This window comes from Glossina fuscipes, unplaced genomic scaffold (assembly GCF_014805625.2).
Source record: "Glossina fuscipes isolate IAEA_lab_2018 unplaced genomic scaffold, Yale_Gfus_2 114, whole genome shotgun sequence".
In the NCBI taxonomy this organism is placed as follows: Eukaryota; Metazoa; Arthropoda; class Insecta; order Diptera; family Glossinidae; genus Glossina; species Glossina fuscipes.
The window spans coordinates 4,071,377-4,091,995 of NW_023998457.1; the positions used below are offsets into that span (position 1 = coordinate 4,071,377).

The following is a 20,619-nucleotide window of genomic DNA, read 5'->3' on the forward strand; positions in this document are numbered from 1 at the left end:
CACAAAAAGAAAAAAGAGAAAATGATATTCACTGTAAACTTTCACTAGGGTGCGGTGTACGCTAATTACACAATTCGCTAGCTTAAGAGTGCCCTTATTCTGATTGCACGTGCAATTCAAAGCGTTAATCAACTACTTCGACGTTTATCTTCGATTGCCGAGCGATAGGTCGTCATAGATTGGCCTAATATTCGTCTAAATTGATAGCGAAGAAATCGCGAAGTTCCCATCCTATCGAAGGAATGTGAATAGTTCCAAACGCTAGTTCCTTTTTCTGAGAAGAAAGACATTTCATTATTCCACGTTGTTACCCTGCCTAAAAGCGTTTCCAGGTACTATCAAACGCAGATGATCGTAAGAAACAAAAGACTCAGTCGCGATAATGCTAGGTTAGGTTAGGTTTTCAATGATACGGACGATATTCATTGTTTGAAGACTCTATGTCTTGAGCTAAGAAGAATTGCAAGGAGCAGAAAACGCAGAAGAAAGTTCGTTATCTCAGGCTGGTTCTTCCTGCAAAACGGCACTGATCCTTGATAGTGCCATTTCTGGCAGTTTTGATTATCTCTCCTGATCCTTCATCAAGGAATTCTTTTGATTACCTCTCCTGATCCTTCATCAAGGAATTCTTGAGAAAGCTCAAATAACCTTTCCTCTCCCTATTCGGAATTTTATGTGGCAAAACTTATAGCACAAGCGCTCGATTTTCGCCTTCAGCGCAGCCAGTTGCTACCTAAAGTAACCTAATCTACCTTGTCTGAATATTGATTTTTTTAAATAATTTTATCTAAGATAAGAAAATATGAAAACTGCCAAAATTGGAATAAGATAATGGATAACCTACAGAATTTGGCCTATGGCGATTTGTATTTGCTTTACGCGATTTTCATTTATTATGTGATAACTTAAAATATCATTTGGTCATTTCTTCTTCTTAACTTGATCGCAATTAACGTAACATATTTATTTATTCATTAATGTTTTTTTTTTCTTTTGTTCTTTTAATCAAATATAATTATAATGATTTTAATAATACAAATTATGGAGTAATCATGAATTAATTAAATATGATCAACTATGATACATATATATACCATGTTTTAGGCATTTTACAAAATACCAAAGAGAATATGGTTTTTTTTTTGTTTTATCTTAATATTTTCATGAAAAAACAAAATTCTTACACAGAAACTTTAAAAATAATAAAGAAAAAATTTTTCATAATTTAAAGCTAAATTATATTTAACAGAATAATTTATCATAAATTAATTGAAATAATTTTTTGTTTTTTAATGCATTTTTCAATAGAATTAAACAACACTTATTAATTTTTTTGTTTTCTTGTTTTTTTTCATCCATTTTTTTCTTTTTTTACAACAAAGATGATTTTCTTTAATGATAGCAATAATTGAGTAATAATGATAATAATAATAATAATAATAACATTCATTTGTTTTTAATGTCTCTTGTACTTTCAAATACAATAGAGATAGAAATTATTAAATATTAATTACAAAAAGTTTATCAATAACTTTTTAGGACTTTTAAGACATAAATACATTCAAATACATTCAAATAGCGACTAATAGAATATCATTAATTTCCTCAGTAATGCCTTTTCCCCATTTTACTCATTTACTGTAATTAATTTTTAAAGTCTTATTTACGGCCTTAGTCTGACCGATTTTATTGTTTATAAACTTTTTACGATGTAATTATCAGCTAAAATGAAAGTAATTGAAGGTTTACGACATCCCACCACAACAGAATGGATATACAAAAGCCAGATTTGCATTTCCAAAATTCCATTTATTGTAGACATACACAAGTCGGCTTATCAAGGTTCAGTTTCGGATATGCGGCAAACCTATCTATAATCTAGAATTTGTGTGTGACCGTAGTTGTAATAACAACAAATGCTTGATTGATTAAAGCATAACACATATCCGACGACCACACACGGTATATAAAATAATAAAGGCGGCTAACGGATCGGCGTACCAGCGTTCAATTCCGAATAGATGGTAGTTTGATCGGTAAAGGTATTATACTTTTCGATATGTTTACCGTGCTACGATCACGTACAATATATATAAAATAATAAACGCAACCAACGCCGTAGATCATACTTCAATTACGATCGGTATGCGGCCGTAGCTATAATAAATGCTCGATTGGTGAAGGCGTAACATTTATCAACACACTTATATAAAATAACAAATAAAACTAACTAGTCCAGGTAACCAGGTTCAACTCCGGGTAAGTAATAGATCGTACTTCAATCTCTTGTAGCTATGGTAAAGACGCAATCAGTCAAGGCAGAACAGTTATCGATAAACTTATCATGCTACGACCACACACGATTTATAAAGTAGTAAAGGCAATTGAAAAATCGGCGTACCCGGGGTCAATTCCGGGCATGGGGTAGATCATACTTTGAGCACGATCTGTGTGTGGCCGCAGATAAACCGCTCGATCTGTAAAGTCGCAACACTTGTCGATGCACTTATCATGTTATAACCGCACACAAGCTCCTGTCCCGTTCCTCCTAAGTATTGCCGTTTTTATAGAAAAGCCTTCCACTGCCCAATTGGTCTTAAAAAAATATGTAATATTTGCAAAGAGGTAAAGTCAAAATAAATGGCTAAGACTTATATACTTCTAAATAATGGGTGTAGACCTGACCGATTCATAACTTTGACCGCCGTAAGCAAATCATCGTAACATGCGATCAGCGCAACCAGTTATGACCAAAAACTGTATTAGTCAAGATCCTTTTAAACTTTAATACAAAAGTGGACTTGATTTGTCCACAATAGCATCGAGAATAAGCAAAATTGCCAAACTTACGCTCGGTAGGAAATTTCGTATTTTACAAGGCCGTCAAAAATTCAGAATAATACTTAATCGGTGGATCTCAACGCTCTTGAGTGTTCATATAATGTATTTATAACGTTCTAAGTTTGTGCGGACGTATGCAACTTGAGGTAGGCTCGCATTCAAGCTTGTTTGTCCATACGTTTGTCTTGCTTTCTTGTGCCAAACCTATAGGCTGGTATTGAAATATGAGTAACTGCAGAATGTAGAATATTTAATAGTAGGACGTGACCGAGATGCTTTTATTCTTTTCCTCTAGAAAGCTTTGAAATTTTTAAGACATTTTTTTTTTCGGGGCAATAAATTGATTTAGCCGATTTTCGTTTCGTAATCTTAATCGCGTAGCTAAAAAGTAAAATATTTAAAAGTAATTTACGATCAAGTTTCTTAAGATTCTACCCGCTATTTCATTCAAAGGACAGACGGACAAACATGATTAAATTGGTTCCGCTATTCTTACTAATTAACAATACATACGCAGCGCCTGCAGTCCGTACATCTACATATATATGGATTCGATAAATCTAACTGTGGCGGGTATAAAAACAGAAAAATGCTAAACTCGTATATATTATTATATAATTTTTTTTTATATGAATGAAAAAAGCAGCAAATTTTTCTTAATTTTTTTTCACTTGTTGAAAAAATGATTTTTATATAAATTTTAAATATTACATATAATATATTATTTCTTTTTGTTTTTTCTTTTATCAATAATAACGCGTACTTGATTTAAAAAAAAAAAAAGTCTTGTTTTTTTCCATTTGAAGGCTTTCTAAAGTTTGGTTACTTATAGTTGACATTAAGCTTAAGTTGCAGTTTAGCATAAATTATTGTTACTGTATGAGTGAGTGAGTGGGTTTTCTTAAATAGAAAAATAGTTGTTTTGCAGATAGATTTAAAAATTTCTCATTTTTTTTTCTTCTTTTCTTTTTCTTGTTTTTCTTGGTTTTTTTTTTTTTTCTTTTTTTGTGAATTGAGTATAGTTAGTTAATAAACCGTAATAATCTTATTATATTTATTTATTATCCTTTTATTTTAAAATAAATATAACAACACTTGTATTTAATTATATAAATTTTTATTATTTATTTATTTATTCTTTTCAAGTGTAGCGCATTTGAGAAATAGTCTAATGTGTTAACTAACGTTGTTTACTTGATTATTAATTTAATTTTTTTTTTTTATGCATTTATTTATTTATTTATTTTTCTTGTTGTTGCCTTCTATTGTTTCAAAGCTAATTCGGAAATCTTTAACAGACAATTTTTATAAAATGGTTTTCTATGATCAAATAAAGCAAATTATTAGTAAACAGACAAAAAAGATATATATTTATTTATTTTTTTTTTTTTTTTGATATAACGTAAAATGATATGTTAGTTTTTATTTATTAAAAAATAATTATTTTCAGGATTTTGAGCAAAAATTTTCTCGTCAGTTCCATTATGAAACCATGAACATAATAGTTCGGTGGGATTATAAATATATGCAAATAGTTTTTAAAACATTTCAGATAAAAACAAATTTTTTTTTCGAATTTTTAAGAAAACCATTAAATAAAAGAAATCTCTAAAAATTTATACCAGACGTGATCAAAAATGCTGTAAAAGACGCACTTGGCTATAGAGTTGGATTTTGACATTTTTTCCCATTAAAGTTACTATCGTTAATAAGAAGAAGAAAAATTTAATATTAAATTATTCTTTCAATAAGAGAAGTACAAATCTTATGGGATGAGGCACTAATGACGATTTTTGTTGTAATATTTTAGAAATAAAAAATAAAAAATCTTTTCTGAAGAGGTTAAGTAGATAAATACATGGTCTTAATGATATCATCATAAAGCTTCGTAAGCAGATACGCATATTTTAGGGCGACTCCCTGCCCCTCCATCATCTTACGTTAATGGAATTTTCCTAAGCAAGACCGCGTAATGTGGTCTTTTGGAATCACTTTCTTACTGACCCGAGAAAATATTTAGAGAAACATTTCATGATAGACTATCAACTATGAAGTCTGAAGTGAACTTACGTCCCATTATAAACTAATGTATGTAACCCAACACAATTTTGAATGAACGAATAGGCGGTTTTCACAGTGCCATCATAACACTTCGTAAGCTGAACTTCGTAATATGAATATTTTATGACGAGTCTCTCTAAGCCCATTTTCGCATTGGTCTTTAACTACGCCGAAAAAATATTTATGGGATAACTCCCTGGTAGACTATCAGTTATACGTTTACGTCTATTCACCTGCTTCTACACTAAGGTACGTAGCCCGTCACGACTTAATGGTCTTAATGATATAACGTCTCCACAAAACTTCGTAAGTTTTAGATATGAATTGTTTAGAGCGACTTTCTATTTTCTACCACCTCAGTGATGAACGTGCAACATGGGCAATTGAAATAATTTTCATATTGAAAATTAGCTTGTCAGAACAAATATTTATGGGATGACTTCCTGGTAGACTATCAGTTATAAGGTTTCGTCTATTGACCTCCATCTGCACTAACCTATCACAATCTTAATTAGTTACATAGATGATCTTAATCTCCATAAAACTTCGTAAACGTCAGACCAGAATCTTTTAGGGTGTCTTCCTGTTATCGACCACCTCGGACATGGCCGCGTAACAGGATGTATTGGAAGCATTTTTCTAATGGTACTTAACTAGCCCGAGCAAATATTTATGCAAACATTTCATGATATACTAGCAGCTTTTATCTGATGGCCTACGTCTGTAAGCCGACTCCATTCAATTATATACTAATGTATGCAGTCCACCACAATTACAGCTTTTTGCCGATTGCGCACATTTTCAGTTTTGGCTTGCGCAATATTAGCCAAGACTATAAGTTTCTTGGGGCGTAAGTATTTTAACTGTAGACAGGAGGATAGGCAGACTAAATGAATTCTATTATATCTATTTCTCTGAACATCACGTAACAAAGGAAATCGAAAGGCGTCGCCTTCTTGGTAGAAAAAACCAAAGCAAATTGATTTCTAACTCTTAAACTATATTACACTAGCAGTCGGCTCGTTACAACTTCACTTATAAAAAGGTTTCTTTCTAGAAAATCTATTCCCGAATGCAGTGCTGCATTTTTAAAAAAATTAAAAAAAATTAAATCAGACATGAAGATAAAAGACTTGAAAAAACTTTAGTAAACAGTGTCGAAATTATAGGCATTCAAGCCTCCTCTCCGCCGTACATTTAACACTCTTTTCAGATTGTGGGTATGTTTAGATATGGCGAAGTACGTGGCTACTTGGTCGAATTTCATTTATCACGTTTTTTGATCCACTCTTTTGATTTGGGAATAACTCTTCGTTAATATATGCTTCCAAAAAATAAGACTGTGTCCGAAGGTGATGCATTATGTTATTCTTTATCCTTTTTATTCTTTTACCCATTTTGTGAAGAAATGAAGTATGAGAAATGGACGCTGGGTCCATTTACTTTCAATGCAAATAATCACCAGATGCAGAAAGCATTAATTTATCCGATTCCATTGCAATCAAAAAACTGTGTTATCTAAAGTGTCCGAAAACTTTACATTTTATAACATGATGCGATAAAAATATTTTGCTATAAAAGCCGATTACTTTGGAAAATATAAGTGAGATGAAAATATAAAGTTAAAGTATCATTAATTAAGATTTTAAAGGAAATTTTTTACATAGTTGCACTCTGCAGCCTAAGTCGAAGAGAAAGGTATATTAAGTGCTTGTGGATGTAGTTAACGGCTAGAGATTTAACTTTTCAAAAATTGTTTCCTGAAACATTTTCAGTCTATCTGATCCTCTGTCCTTTTAATGACCGACGATCTTAATCTGTAGTTGCGGGCTTTTAAATAATATTTAAAAAAAAAAAGGTACAATAGACGAAACCTATTAAGAAAGAGACCATATAATAAGTGAATTTTGAATAAGTGACAGCGGAGTAATACAGGGCATTTTTGCCACAATTAGCTCGACCATTAGGTTTTAATTCATTTTACCGTTGAGTTCGGGACATTTTCTTTTTGTAGGCCTTGCTTTCAATGAATTTAAGATTGAATTTACTTCAAAAAATTATATAAAAACAAAAAATTATAATATAAAAAAAAAATTTCAATTAAACATTTTAATATAATTTTATTATAAAAACATGAGACCTACTGCATTGGTTCATTTTTACCAAGTTTGAGACCTTATTAGAAATCATCATAGCATCATTTAAATTAACTCAATGGGGAAATATTATAAGTTGATATATTATTATCAAATATTTATTTCATCTCAATTGTTGATTTTTTGATTCAATGTTGATTGATCAAAAAGTAACGAGAATTTTGTACATAGTGTCCTATTTTCTACGCTATCTGTAGTGCAAGAGTATATTCAATTTGTGCGGCTGTATGTAACGGTCAGGCGGTATTAAAATAGGCTCACTTTTTCTTATATCGATCGATTCAGAAAGTGATTCTGATCGACTCGACTTAAGCCTGACCGTTCGTTTGTCCGTATTGTTTTCTTGTGTTCAATTTGCAAGACTCAATTTCGTCGTGTTTCGATGATATATATATAAAAAAAAACACAAAAATTCTCGTTACTTTTTGATCAAACCAAAATTTAAAATAAAACAAAGTAAAAATATACAATGAAGTTTGACCAACCATTCTTTGGTAACCTTAATTGAAAAGCAAGTCCTATTATTATCTACCACTTCTGGTAGAAATCCTTAGAAAACCGCAACATGTTAATTAAGTCATCGTTACTTTTAAGTTGCTTTTATCTTCCTTTGTTTTCTCTCCTCTTTTTCTTTTTTTTAAATATAATAATAGTAAATAAATTCGAACAATGAATTGCACGCTTTAACATGCTCATGTATAAAAACCAACCAAGCGGCTATCTATACCTAATTTTCATAAACTTTCATAAATACAATTAACGACAAGTGATTTATAAAAAAATTGTTCTTTAACTTTCCAAAAAGAAACGTGAGTAAATATACATATGCATAAGTTTGAGAAATATGAAATGGAATTTGCACATGTATATATGTATATGTACATATGATACATATATATATATATATGTGTGTATCTAAGCATGAATTTTTACAATTATCTACAACGGTTGGTAAATTATTTTATTTCAATTTAATAAATACGCATAAAAATATTAAATATCAGAAAAAAAAATAAAAAAATTTTTGTTTTTTACATATTTATGTATATTATGTGCATGTTTTATCCAAGGAAAAAAAAAAAGTTACAATTTACTTTAGTGTACGCATGTAAATATAATTATTATTTTTTAAGTAAATTTCTTAAAATTGGAAAAAAGAGTTAGCAAAAATTTTTGTAATTTTTTTATTTATCATTTTCATTTCGGTCACTTAAAAAACGAAACGTCTGGATTTACATATAAAAAAATGTACATGTATATATTGTTTTTGTTTTTTTTTTTGTTTTTTTTTTTTCTTTTAATATTCTCTTTAAGGAAACACATTTGGCACATATTTTGACACTTGGTTTTGCTTTTTTTTTTTTATTTTTAATTTTTTTATTATTTGTTTAAAATAAACATTTTTATTTTTTTAAACTTGCATCGGTCTATTTTTCAAACTTTAAGAAAAATTAAAAAAAAAAAAGGAATATTAAAAAAAAAAATGCATTTACAAATAATCAATGAGAGGCAATTATGAATCTCTCGTTGCCGCTTTAGCAAAAACAAAAAAAAAGTCTATACCTTATAAATTAGTTGAATATATTGCAGAATACCCTGTTTACTGTTGTGTTTTTGTATTTAATTGTTTTTTCTTATTTTTTATTTTTAAAATTTAACTGCCCAGAAATCACTTGACAGTCTTACCTGCCGCTAGTTATTATTTTTCCAACGTTTAAGTAAGACGCGCCAGCGATTCTTACACTTTTTGCTTCAAATTTGCCATATTAGCAAATGATTAGTACTATCTTCGCGTCCAGCAATTTCACTTAAGGAATTCGCTCCCGAATTGCGAAAATCTTCATAACCATCACCGCCCGAAATGATAAGTATATTACTTGAGCTGGTCTCAGTTTTCGGTTTAGGTGACTTCGAACCACTTGTACTTGATGATTCACTACCACCACCACCACCACCACCAACGCCAATTGACTCTTTAGTATTTACGGAATCAGCATTACTACCAGTACTGCTGCTATTGGTTTCAACAGATGTAAGGAAACGTACATGACCCGTATGGCCATGTGGAATGCCCGTAGGCACAATGTTATTATTTGTAGATTTTTCATAGCCTTGAGATGGTATTGTTAATAATACACCAGCACTGGTTCCAATCCATATGAGATCCTTGCACGATAACAATGACGTGACTCGCAAACAAGCAGCTTTATGTTGACGTATAATTTCATCACAATTGGAAAGCATTTTATTCACAGCCGGTGCCAAATTTACTTCCGTTATTAGTTGATGTCTGAACCAAGAAGAAAGAAAAATAGTTAAAAAGACAAAAAAAAAAGAAAAAAAATGGGGCATTATATGGAAAGTGGAAGAAAAACTGGCCCGATCCCGACAAGTAAGTCAGCTGATTCTAATAGGGAGCACTTCTTAGGTAATTGTTCGAACTAAAATCGTATTAAAACGTGGACTTATATGTGATACCGTGGCGGGAAATGTTAGGGGCCGTCTGGAGGTATTAAAAAGCCTCATGGACGAAACTTTTATCAAGATACCAAACCACTGTGCTGCAAAGCTAGTACTGTCCCACCGGGTCAGAGTGACCACGCCGGCGAGATGGGGTTGGGATGGGCGAGCTTTTCAACCTAGGGTAGAAACGGGGGATGTATACACCGACGGTTCAAAATTGGAAAAGGAGAAAACTGGGGCTGGGTTTTGTGGCTTATATTGGGGCGCCTTCAAATCCTGCATGAGCTAGGCAGGTGCAACTATGTACACCTTATATGGGTGCCTGGCCATTCGGGTGTTCAGTTTGCTGACTTTCTATCCAACAGGAAAGTCTGAGAGACCACGTTAAGTCCTGAACCTGTCTGTGTCCAGGAAATCATATTAAGAGGCTGGTATCGCAATGCGCGTAGAAGAAACCCTATTGTCGCTGGAAGCATTATGCACGACAAATGCAGATAAAAAAGCTCAAAAAATCTTCCGGTGTGGCACATAAACTGATTGAACTAAGAAAATGCGACCTAGGTTTGGTTCTACACCGATCATAATTCTCTCAGGTACCATCTGAAAAACATGAGTCGAGGAAGAACTCTCATCATATTCTACGGAATGTTTTTGGCGAGCAATTTGCAACGCCTGACACGGAATGGTGCTCCGATCCAACCGAGTTGGAGGGATTTATAATAGCTCTAACATCGACGGGCTACGGACATGGGTGTATACAATAGATTTTCTAGGTCTAATAAAAATATTGCGGCACCGTTGTACCACAGAATTGTACATATCTTTCTTGTAGTTCCTCGTTGGTGTTCAGTTCTTCCACGAATGCAAAATTTTATCATCAAGAAACCGAGGTTGTTGAGAGCAACCCCAGAGGTTACCTGAAAGCAAGATTGTCCTGGATGGACCGTTTCAATCTTTCAGCCAGAGAGTGACTTAGATGAAAGTTGTACATTTTCTCGGTCAGGTTGAAAAATTATAAACAAGCTTTGCAATTTTACACGGCAGTTAGGCCAATATGTGGCCAGATGGGCATTACTATATCCTAGGGACATGAAAATCACCAAAAAACTTTCGCTAATATTTCAACTTACGTGTTGGAATGAAAGCATTTGATATGAGCAGAATTTTGTATTGATATCCAAACGTGATTACTGGAAACTGTCATATTTGTGATAGGTTTAGAATCCGATGAGATTTGTATTTGATTAACAACCTGTCAAAACAGTGTTTGAGAAATTGAAAATTTTTAAAATTTTTCAAATCGCTTTTCATTTCACTTACGGCCAATTCATCGACATCCAATATTTTAATGACACCCTGTACCGAGCACCATAGTTTACCGTGAACATTTAATAATTTCGTAACTGGACTTGTTACGGTACCAATTGATAAACAATGCGATGACGTTGTATTCCAGACGAGACCGTCACGTAAATAGATACAAATATCTCCATTGGCTAATGAAACAAAGACACGGTTATCTAAATACCTATAAAAAATATAAATAATTTTTTCTTTTATGTATATACATATATAACTTTTGACGATTTTCTCAAAATTCTTACAAAATGGAATAAACCGCTGAATGAAGCTCAATTTTGATTCGATTCTTTTTAATACGTATATTATCCGTGCTATTATATACATGTATGCAACCATCTTCCGTGCCGATCCACATAGTCGATTGATTGCCATCGCCATCCTCCGGATTCGAGTCCTGAACAAAAAAAAAAAAAAAAAATGAAAATCTATTTGATATCTGAAATTCACCACTGACATCCACACTCACTTGATGCCCATGATATAACGTAGTACTGCTACCTACAATGGCCGTTGATGCGGTTGAAGTAGAACCAGTGGTATATGCAGAAGGAGCGGGACTTGGTACGCGGTCAACTGAATATGAGCCGCCAGCATTTCCAATATTCATATGCGTTGAGATGGTGTTGTTGCCAATCGCAGCCGCATTGGCAGCTGCAACAGCAGCATCAGCCTCTTCATCACTAGAACTTAAATTCAATTCTACTTGTACCTCGCCCGTTGCATCGCCCGCCACTTGAGAATTATTTGTTGAGTTACTGCTACCCCCGGATGAAAGAGATTTATTGTGCCGTCTTTTTTCAGGTGTACCCAACGTTGACGAGGGTGAGTAACTTGGTGATATACTTTTACGATAATCGAGTAATTGTTGCGTATAACTATTCGGAGGCAATGAACTGCGATTTTGTTGCAATGGATCCTCATTCGATGAAGGATTTTTCAGAAACATTGAACCGCCACTATAAGCTGGCACGGATGCCACGCACAATATACGGGCGTTACAAACGCCATTACAACTGGTGACATTCGGTTCCGGGTGCAATGACATAATGCATACCTGACCCACATAACCGTCGCTGTTACACACCCATACATCACGTTTCTCGCTAAGAGTAGCAGCTGCGCAGGTGAACTGTAGGCCAGCTCGAGTCTTACGTATAGGTATCGAAGTCAGGAATTCAGGTATGGGATGACGTTCCAAAGTGGCGGCTAAAAAGTAATGGAAATTCAATTAAAATTCAATATTAGGTTAATTAAACCAAACTTACCCAACTTTTGTTTGGCATCGTTAAAAGTTTCTTCCCATTGGGTACGTTTTTCAGCCTTACTAAAAACAATTGTTAATTTTTGAGAACCATTTCTGAAAAAGTATGGAAATTAACACAAAAATACGTTCTTCACTTGCGCTCCTCTTCAAACAAACTTACGGTGAATTTACGCCCAATTCGAGCATATTGAGTTGAGCATCATTAGTTTGTCTCTCCGATAATTGACGTTGCACGTCACGATGCAATTCTCTAATTACGTCTTCTAAATATTGATGAGGGTACTTTAGAGAAGCAGTTATTTCGGCAATCTGTTGCAATTTATTGCAGTCTTCGGCCAGATTTTCAATTTCTGTCATTATACGCTTTAGATTCTCATCTTTTGCTTGAACAACAAATCATAGTTAGATAGGAATTGAGACAAAAACAAATTGAAGGAGAGAAATAGATCATAGAGAAGAGGAATATGAAATCGTCGATCGTAAATCGTGCGAGAAAAAATCAAACTTACTTTTCACAATTTCCAAACTATCTAAGGAGATTTTGGTAAGAAATTTATATTTATTAGTATCCAAAGTCGACGCCACTGTACCGGGGCATGTGCTTCTAAAATTACGATAATGAAAAATTAATTCCACATAAGGTAAAGTATTGCGTTTAGATAGAAAACAAAAAAACCTACGTATTAGGTTTACGTATAGTGCCGCTACGTTTCTTAATACTCGTTAAGACCAAGAGATCATTGAAAAGAAAAAATCCACGTTCTTTTCTCGCCCCCTGACCCGAAGGCATAGCAACCAAATCGAATAAAAGAAATTGACGATCGGGTGCTATTAAATCGGTTATACCCTCAATTACGCCTTCCAATTCTCTAAGCGTAGCCTCACGCTGGCCATTCTCCAAAATTTCACGCTCTTTGCAATTAATATGCACCAAGATGTCATGAACTAATTTTAAGACATCTTGTAAATGCTTCTGATCGGGATGATCCTGATCGGTGTGTTTGATAAGTCTTTGAAAAAGCATTTCATAGCTGAGAAAAGAGAACGAGATAAAAAAAGGAAAATCTGCATTAAAGCAGCCTTCATATATCCTCGTTTATGCGTTTCGATTTACTTTGGGAACTTTTGTACCGGTTTGATGAGTAAATTATCCAGTGTCAGTTTGCCTTTATGCTCTCTAGCGGTCGCCTCGAGGAATTTCGCAAACGATGGCCTCTGGTGTTTCGTACTGCGTATCGCGTTCTTAGCTCTATTGCAATTATTTACAAATGATGTATAAACTTCCAAGACTTCCAATTTGGAAAACTGGAAAAAAAATGGATGATGAAATTGGATTCTTTAACCTGAACATCAATTGTTCCTTATAGTGTGTTCCTTACCGTTTCCATAAATGCATCGCCGACTTTTTGTTGAGTATCCCAGTTATCTAAACGATTGCGTAATTCAGCTAGAAATTTCTCATGTATTTCCAAAATATCCGGTACCATAAAGAAAATCTCATCGACTGTACGCACCTCAATCATGCCGGCATGCTCTGGTAATTTCAAAACCTTTAGATATTTACAGATCACAGTCTGTAATGATTCCACGTATGATTGTTCATTGCGAAAAATCTCTTGTACTATATGCGTGCGTGTATCCTGGAAAAGATGAGTGCCGTCAACGATCCGAAACAAAATCAATCAAATTGAATATAATATAAAAATAAACTTAAGATAACAAATTGCATAATTTATTGACTCTTATTTTCTTTTTTTTTTCTGTTTTGCTTCCATTTTTAAATCCCTTTGCCTAAATCGATTTTTAACTTACTCCTTCGTAACCACTCGAATTCCATTTATTCATTGCCTCCATTTGTATGCGTCGTTCTGAATCATCTTCCGAATCCGAACACGTTATCGATGTCATTTTCTTTAGACGTTCGCATTTCTCACTTTGACAAACGACACTTTTATTCAATCTATTCGCTACTGTGTTTATGGCCTGAGCGGCTGTTACGGTCATTGACTGTGAAACGCTTGAGCTACCACCACTGCAACTATTTGTTGTTACTAAGGTCGTGGCACACTGTTGTAAATCGTGCAAACTTAAACGTAAATTTTCACGACTGTGTGTCATTGTGTTGTACTTTTCTTTGCTTTTTTAAAAAGTTTTTTTTTTGTTTTTTTTTTGTTTGTTTTTTGTACTTTTTAATAAATATTTGTTTTATTTTGTTTTAATTTCCTTTTTTTTTTGTTGTTTTTTATTGTAAGACTGTTTAATAGTTACTTAACAGCATTGATGATGAGCTCTTTGTAAAAACACATTGGAAATTTTATAAAAAAAGGAAGAAGAAGAACTAAGCATTTTGTAATTAGTCAAAAGTCGACCATTTTCTCAATTCTTATTAAACACTTCTTTGAAATTCGATTTGAGAAGCGAGGGCTCCAAGAATTTGATAGATAGCGTGATTGCGCAAAGAACGACCTTTTTTCTTGAAGGCTCCGCAAGCACTTCTTTGAAATTCGATTTGAACAGCGAGAAATGATCGAGCAACCACTGCATAAATGAAATCATCTTCGGAGGGTTTAAGATTCCAAAATTTCTTATTATTTAAAGCAGAAGAAACTATTAACGTTCATCTTGGTAGGGCTACTGAACCCGAATCATTCTAACTAAATACAAACAGGGAAGAATAAAATAATCGGGCAAGGCCAATCCTAGATATTCTACATCCCTTTGCGTAACTAACGACACATTATTTTTATCTAAATGTATAATTTTCATGAGAGTCTTGATATCGGAGGTTCGTCAAAAGTCAAAGTGATCTAAACTTTGAAAACTTAATTTACTTATTAAAGCTTTTACTATCTTCCCGTGGCTGGCGTCATAAGCCAAAAATTAGGCTCTGTTAGCGTAGAAGGGTTGGCTTTCACGGCAGCCTTTATAGATCTGTATGACCCAAATTCCCTATGGACGATTTACTAAGGGCAAAAAGTTTCATTATAAAACATTAAAAATAAGATCTTTCTGGCTGATAAATTCTTATTATTCATTAGAATGGATTGGGATCGAAGGAATAGACCTACGTGATCCAAACTGATTAAGGTTAGTTTTAATGTCAAATCATCAAGAAGTATTAAAAATTATGCCAAAAGATTTAGTTTCCATAGAAACGGTTATATGGCAAGGGGTTCAAAAAATGACCCCGTCCGATTCAAAGACTTCAGAAGAATTTAGACTGCAAGAAATCACTTTAATTTTTTTATAGCCACTAATCAAAATGAGTCGTTATATGCGAAGACTTCAAAAAAGTTCCTAACCATTTTCAATCATTTTTCGTTCTTGGGCCGTCAGTGTAGCAATTTTCATCAAAATACCTCGAAAACCGCGACCTACAGAATAACTGGACAGACATAAGACGGACAGACAAGTTTAGATTAACTCAAAAAATGATTCTGAAATAATCCGCATAGTAAACGGTAGGTCTATCTCAAACAGATATACTGATATGTTGATAAAAGAAAGAAAGTATATGACCGGATCTCGCAATTGCAACTTTTCCCATACGGAGGCGTTATATGGGAAGCGTTCGAAAAAGTAGACCGATCCGAACCATTTTCAAGAGCGTTCGTTCTTGGGTCAAAACACATCACTGTATGAAAAAAAATATAAGCAAAACCAATGGCAGGGTTTGCGAAAATGCTGGATTGCATTTTGTTAATAAACGTAGGCTAATAATTTGGTGTATAATCACCAAAATATTAATAAAGGAAAGAATCCAATATTGAGACTTCGGGACGAGCTTGCCTTGGCATTTGAGAGGTGTTCAGAAAAATTAAAAATTGAATTCTTTTAATTATAGTGACGTTCTTTGCCGAATTCACTTTGCCATTATAAAGATTGACAGTCTTGGCAGTAAAAGCCAAGGAGAATAGAAAATATATGCACACTTCCACTACAGAGGATTCATAAGGAATTTAGAATAACACAGTTTTATAATATACACGCTCTTCTAATCAGGTACTTTCTCCTTCCTTCGGCTTTACCTTTGGTGTCAATTGTCTAAAATTATCCGAATAAATTTGTAATTCAATACAATATAATTATAAGTTCAATGATCATCGTTCAAGTTTCTGCCACTGAATTTGTTTTATACAAAATATCTTCTCGTATGTGAATAATCAAGGCATTCTCATTATTTGCTAAGGAATAATTGTGTTCATAATGTTCGCGTTACTTGAGAATTGCCACGTAGTAGTGAACTTTCCGATGATAAGCGTGGGAAATTTGAAGGAATGCGATTTGTAGGTAAGAAAATTGGCGTGAAAGCAATTGCTTTGCTAATTCGACCCGGCTGTACGATTTCAAAGTATCTAAAAGACACTGGCAATTATGATTGTATCAAGTGCGTTAGACGCATCCCAGCCAGAAGACCAATAGCCGCATACTCAACAGTTAATAACTGGTGAAAATATAAATTGCAGGGAAATAAATGTACGATTAGGCCTAAATGTAAGGAGTAAGCTTACGTAACAACTTCTTAAGGATGGTATTGATCTTAGATATGAACACAAAATTACCAAATCATGCTTAACCTAGCGCCATAAAAATTTCCCATATTGTGTTTGTCAACAAATACAAATTTCGGGGGAAAGAGTTTGCAATTATTATATATTAGCGTTGAAGAAAATTTTAATTTGGACAGACCTGATGGTCACCAAAAGGAATGGAGGGATGCAGCACTTCCTCGATTAGTATTGCAAGTGTAGCTATGACGGTGGGCTGCATTTAGAGAACGAAGATAGTTAAAAACATGGTTTGTACCCAACAAAATAAACGAGGAGACTTCTAATGAATTGTTAGAGAACTATTTCTTTACTCTCCTGAAAGGTTATGTGGTGATAATTGGGCTTTCCAACAAGACAATGCTCCCATCTATCTCGTATCTTTGACGAAGGATTTTTTCAATCACGTAAGTTATCGTTACTAGTGCGGCCATCCGTGAATCCGAATTTGAACTCGATTGAGGATCTCTGAGGAATATTTCCCGCCAACATATTCTCAAAGTCTAAGTAGTATTCCATACTTAAGGAAATTAAACTTAAAATATTGCCGGAGTGGGAGAAGATTGTTGTGGCGACTGTAAGTAACTTGATGGCGTGCTCCTTATTCCTAAGGGCAATATTGTATTACCACTTGTTCAGATCAGTGCAGTACGGCTTGGCTGGCACGCGGGTCCGCAAAGTTGAAAAAGGTCGAAAGTGGATCGATGAGTGGATCGCTGTCAAACCAATACAAGTTCTTTCGACACGATATTGCCATGTTGCCAAAAATATTGCAAAATGTTGTAGGATCTTGATGGATTCCACTTTGATTAACATGCATTGCACCAATTTTCCACAATAAATGGCTCTTTCAAGTGGAAAAGCAAACACCTAACATAAAATTCTCAACAAAGTTTCCTAAGAGGCTGGAAATGTGAATATAAAGTTAAGAAGTGGGGGAAACATCCTACGAAGAAATAGCAAAACCAATCGGAATTTGTCATTCACCTACTCAAAGTAATATAGAAAACTACTGTAACTCAAATGCCCACATCCATCAGGCTCATCAAACAACCTTACGGAGCGCAATACATTGCATCAGACAAATATAAGTCAAGTAGTATTCACCCAAACCCAATCGAAATGTTTTAAGATTCAACGATTTTCGTAACCATTCATAGACATTCATCCTCGGACCATGATAGGCCCGCCCTTGATGCTTTACTGTGTGTAATAAATTTTCGAATGTCATCGCTCTATTAAGTGCCCTGTGTACTCTTTGTTTACCATTACATTCATACCATCATATCAAACTTAAACTTGTCACTAAAAATTACGATTTTCCAAAAAAAAAATTTTATCATCATTTACGTGGAATTTTGCGAAATACTACTAACTTTGCTTACAAATGGCTTTCATTTCTTGGAAACTATCATCTATGCATATAATCTAAGGTATTCATTGTAATGAATACCACTTTGAGAGCTGCATATACCACCATATATGGTGGCTTCAAATGCTGGTCTCTAACGTATTTTCAATTCAATATTTGTTTCTAGAAAAATAAATAAAAAATTATATTCGTTTGTGACCGAATCTTTTATAATCATCGCCGTTACCCTATAAAGGACAAAAAAAACTAAAAGAAGTAAATTTTCATGTTTTTGCAATTCGGAGTGGGTGAGACAAATTTTTTTTTTCTGTTGTCGCATAGGCATAGGTGGACTTTGAAAGCATGCCCTCTGGAAAAGTTCTCGTCCGTCCGAAATTCTTTTCAAAATTTGTTAGTCTTCATCTTCATTTTTGCGAACGAGAGAATGTTTACTGCAAATATTATAAAGTTGGGTAAACAGCCAGATGGACAGATGAACGATGGCAGACATGCTTAGCTGCTTTCCAAATTGTGAGACTGGTCAAGAATTTTCATACTTCATAGGGTTTTTGCAGCTTGTTTCTGCGCCTTATTAAGGTACTAAAAAAAAAGGTATCTTTGATATACTATAACATAAAGTAGGCGTGGTCAATTATATCGTATTTTATACAACAACAATAGCATCGCTCATAGAGTATACGTTCAAATTTTTGCAGATTTATTTGTTGTATGTAGTTTATGAGTTATCAGCAAAAAAAAGCCAATTTTTTAAGTGATACCGTTTTCCGTGTCCTTTAAACAATTTCCAATATTTCTGCCAAATTTGAAGTCGTTAGCTTCATTTTTGCGGCCAGGAAAGATGGACGGACGGGCATGCTTCAATCGATTTAGAATTTGACATTGATCAAGAATATGTTTGTTCTATGTGGTCTCTTATGCTTGCTTGTGATCGTCGCGAACGTTTTGGCAAAATAAATATACCCCTCATACTTCGGTGATGGGTATAAAAAGAAAATAAAAAAAGGTACGCAATTTTTGTTGAGGGAATTTGTTATGTGGCTCCCAGAAGACATATGAAACACGTATGCCGCGCCAGCTCACCTTACTACTGTCTATCCTAACATATTATGTGTATATTGTAATGTGTGTACATAGAAACGAAATTCTCAAAGCGAACTTAATGCAACGAACGGGACATTTAAAAATGAATTAAAGCCATAATTTACTTAGCAATGGACAAAGGCATGCGCTGAGATCTACTAAACCACATAATGGCAACAAAATTAAATTTCCTGTTAAGTTTTCCGCTCAATTTATGATACAACTTGTCCATTAAATGTCTATACATACACAAACATGCACATGCATGAATACATACATTCCATACATTTGATACTTAAGACCGCGCAATAATAATAAAGTTTGAACATTGAAAATTAGATGTTTATTGCATCTGTACATACTTCTCGAGGAAAAAAATTCAAAGATATCGTTATGAAAATCAAGGTCTCTTTGCATAACATAGTAAACTTCTGTAAATAACCTGAAGCGCTTGGTTGGTCTATAGATTATATTCGATCCTTCTATTTGTCAAATGGCAGGCGGAAATGATTAAAGCCTTGAATGGAGGTCAATGTGAAGAATAACAGTAGGTCTTATTAAGACGGCAACTTCAATTTCATAGTTTCCACAATAACATTGTGGAAACCTTTTAAGGAACGTTTTTTGCTATCGGGTCAAAATTGATTACCAAAAAGCCTAGTCTAGAAGGTATATTTATTTATACTGATATAATTCTTGTCAGAATAAAATATCTCTTTGTATTGTTTTATAATAAACTGCCAATGTTATTAAAAAATGTTAACACACACAATCACATTTCTAACAGGTTATCTCTATTACTAGCTAACCCATTCTAAACTTGGTTACTTTAATAACGTTTTATTTACGACACTCAAACGAATCATCTGATGTCGTGCAAGCAACAGCATGACATAAAACAAATATCGTTCTATATATTTAGAAGACGCTTCGGTTTTTGTACCTAGCACAACTTGTGGTATAGATTATATTAACTTTGTAAAGACTTAAACCATCTTCCACTTTACAAATTGATTCAAAACCATTTTCTGAATGGCGATGATAAAAAGAAACCGGTTAAAGCTTCATATAAAGAGCTATGTACGAGTATTCTTCTAATTATGGACAAATTGTTCTATTGGTTTTCTTTTTTCAACTTATTTAACTCAAAACAAGTGAAAATTGAAGAGGGCGTTCATTAAATACCCTATACTAGCTCGTTTAAGACAGTTATTGAAAAGGTGGTCCGATCCGAGCCACTTTCGATGGCGTTCGTTCATAGGTCAAAAGTAGTCAATGTACCGCATTTTACCAAAATGTCTCAAAAATTACGGTCTGTAAATTAAGCATAAAAATACAAGATGGACAGACGGACTGACTAGCTTAGATCGTTCAAAAAGTGATTCGGAAATGTCTCAAAAATTGCGGTCTGAAAATTATGCATAAGAATAAAAGATGGACAGACGGACTGACTAGCTCAGATCGTTCAAAGAG

The 20,619-nt window shown here is 33.8% G+C and overlaps 1 protein-coding gene across 4 annotated transcripts in view; it reads right to left on the minus strand.

Annotated features, from left to right (window-relative positions):
• Nucleotides 1-8,500: 8,500 nt before the first annotated feature.
• The window catches only part of LOC119639994 (rho guanine nucleotide exchange factor 17), a 47,716-nt gene continuing 35,597 nt past the window's right edge, over nt 8,501-20,619 (minus strand). Inside the window, exons 1-12 of one of the 4 annotated variants that reach the window (XM_038037755.1) lie at nt 13,960-15,148; nt 13,527-13,787; nt 13,262-13,452; nt 12,828-13,178; nt 12,657-12,751; nt 12,308-12,530; nt 12,149-12,240; nt 11,338-12,089; nt 11,126-11,277; nt 10,842-11,049; nt 10,652-10,773; nt 8,507-9,348 (exon numbers count right to left, since the gene is read on the minus strand). In XM_038037755.1, coding sequence (XP_037893683.1) covers nt 8,811-9,348; nt 10,652-10,773; nt 10,842-11,049; nt 11,126-11,277; nt 11,338-12,089; nt 12,149-12,240; nt 12,308-12,530; nt 12,657-12,751; nt 12,828-13,178; nt 13,262-13,452; nt 13,527-13,787; nt 13,960-14,265 — 3,291 coding nt within the window. In that variant the 5' untranslated portion in view covers nt 14,266-15,148 and the 3' untranslated portion in view covers nt 8,507-8,810. Of the gene's footprint in view, nt 9,349-10,651; nt 10,774-10,841; nt 11,050-11,125; nt 11,278-11,337; nt 12,090-12,148; nt 12,241-12,307; nt 12,531-12,656; nt 12,752-12,827; nt 13,179-13,261; nt 13,453-13,526; nt 13,788-13,959; nt 15,149-20,619 lie in introns of those variants that run through there. The other 3 variants (XM_038037756.1, XM_038037754.1, XM_038037752.1) reach the window with 3 other exon arrangements.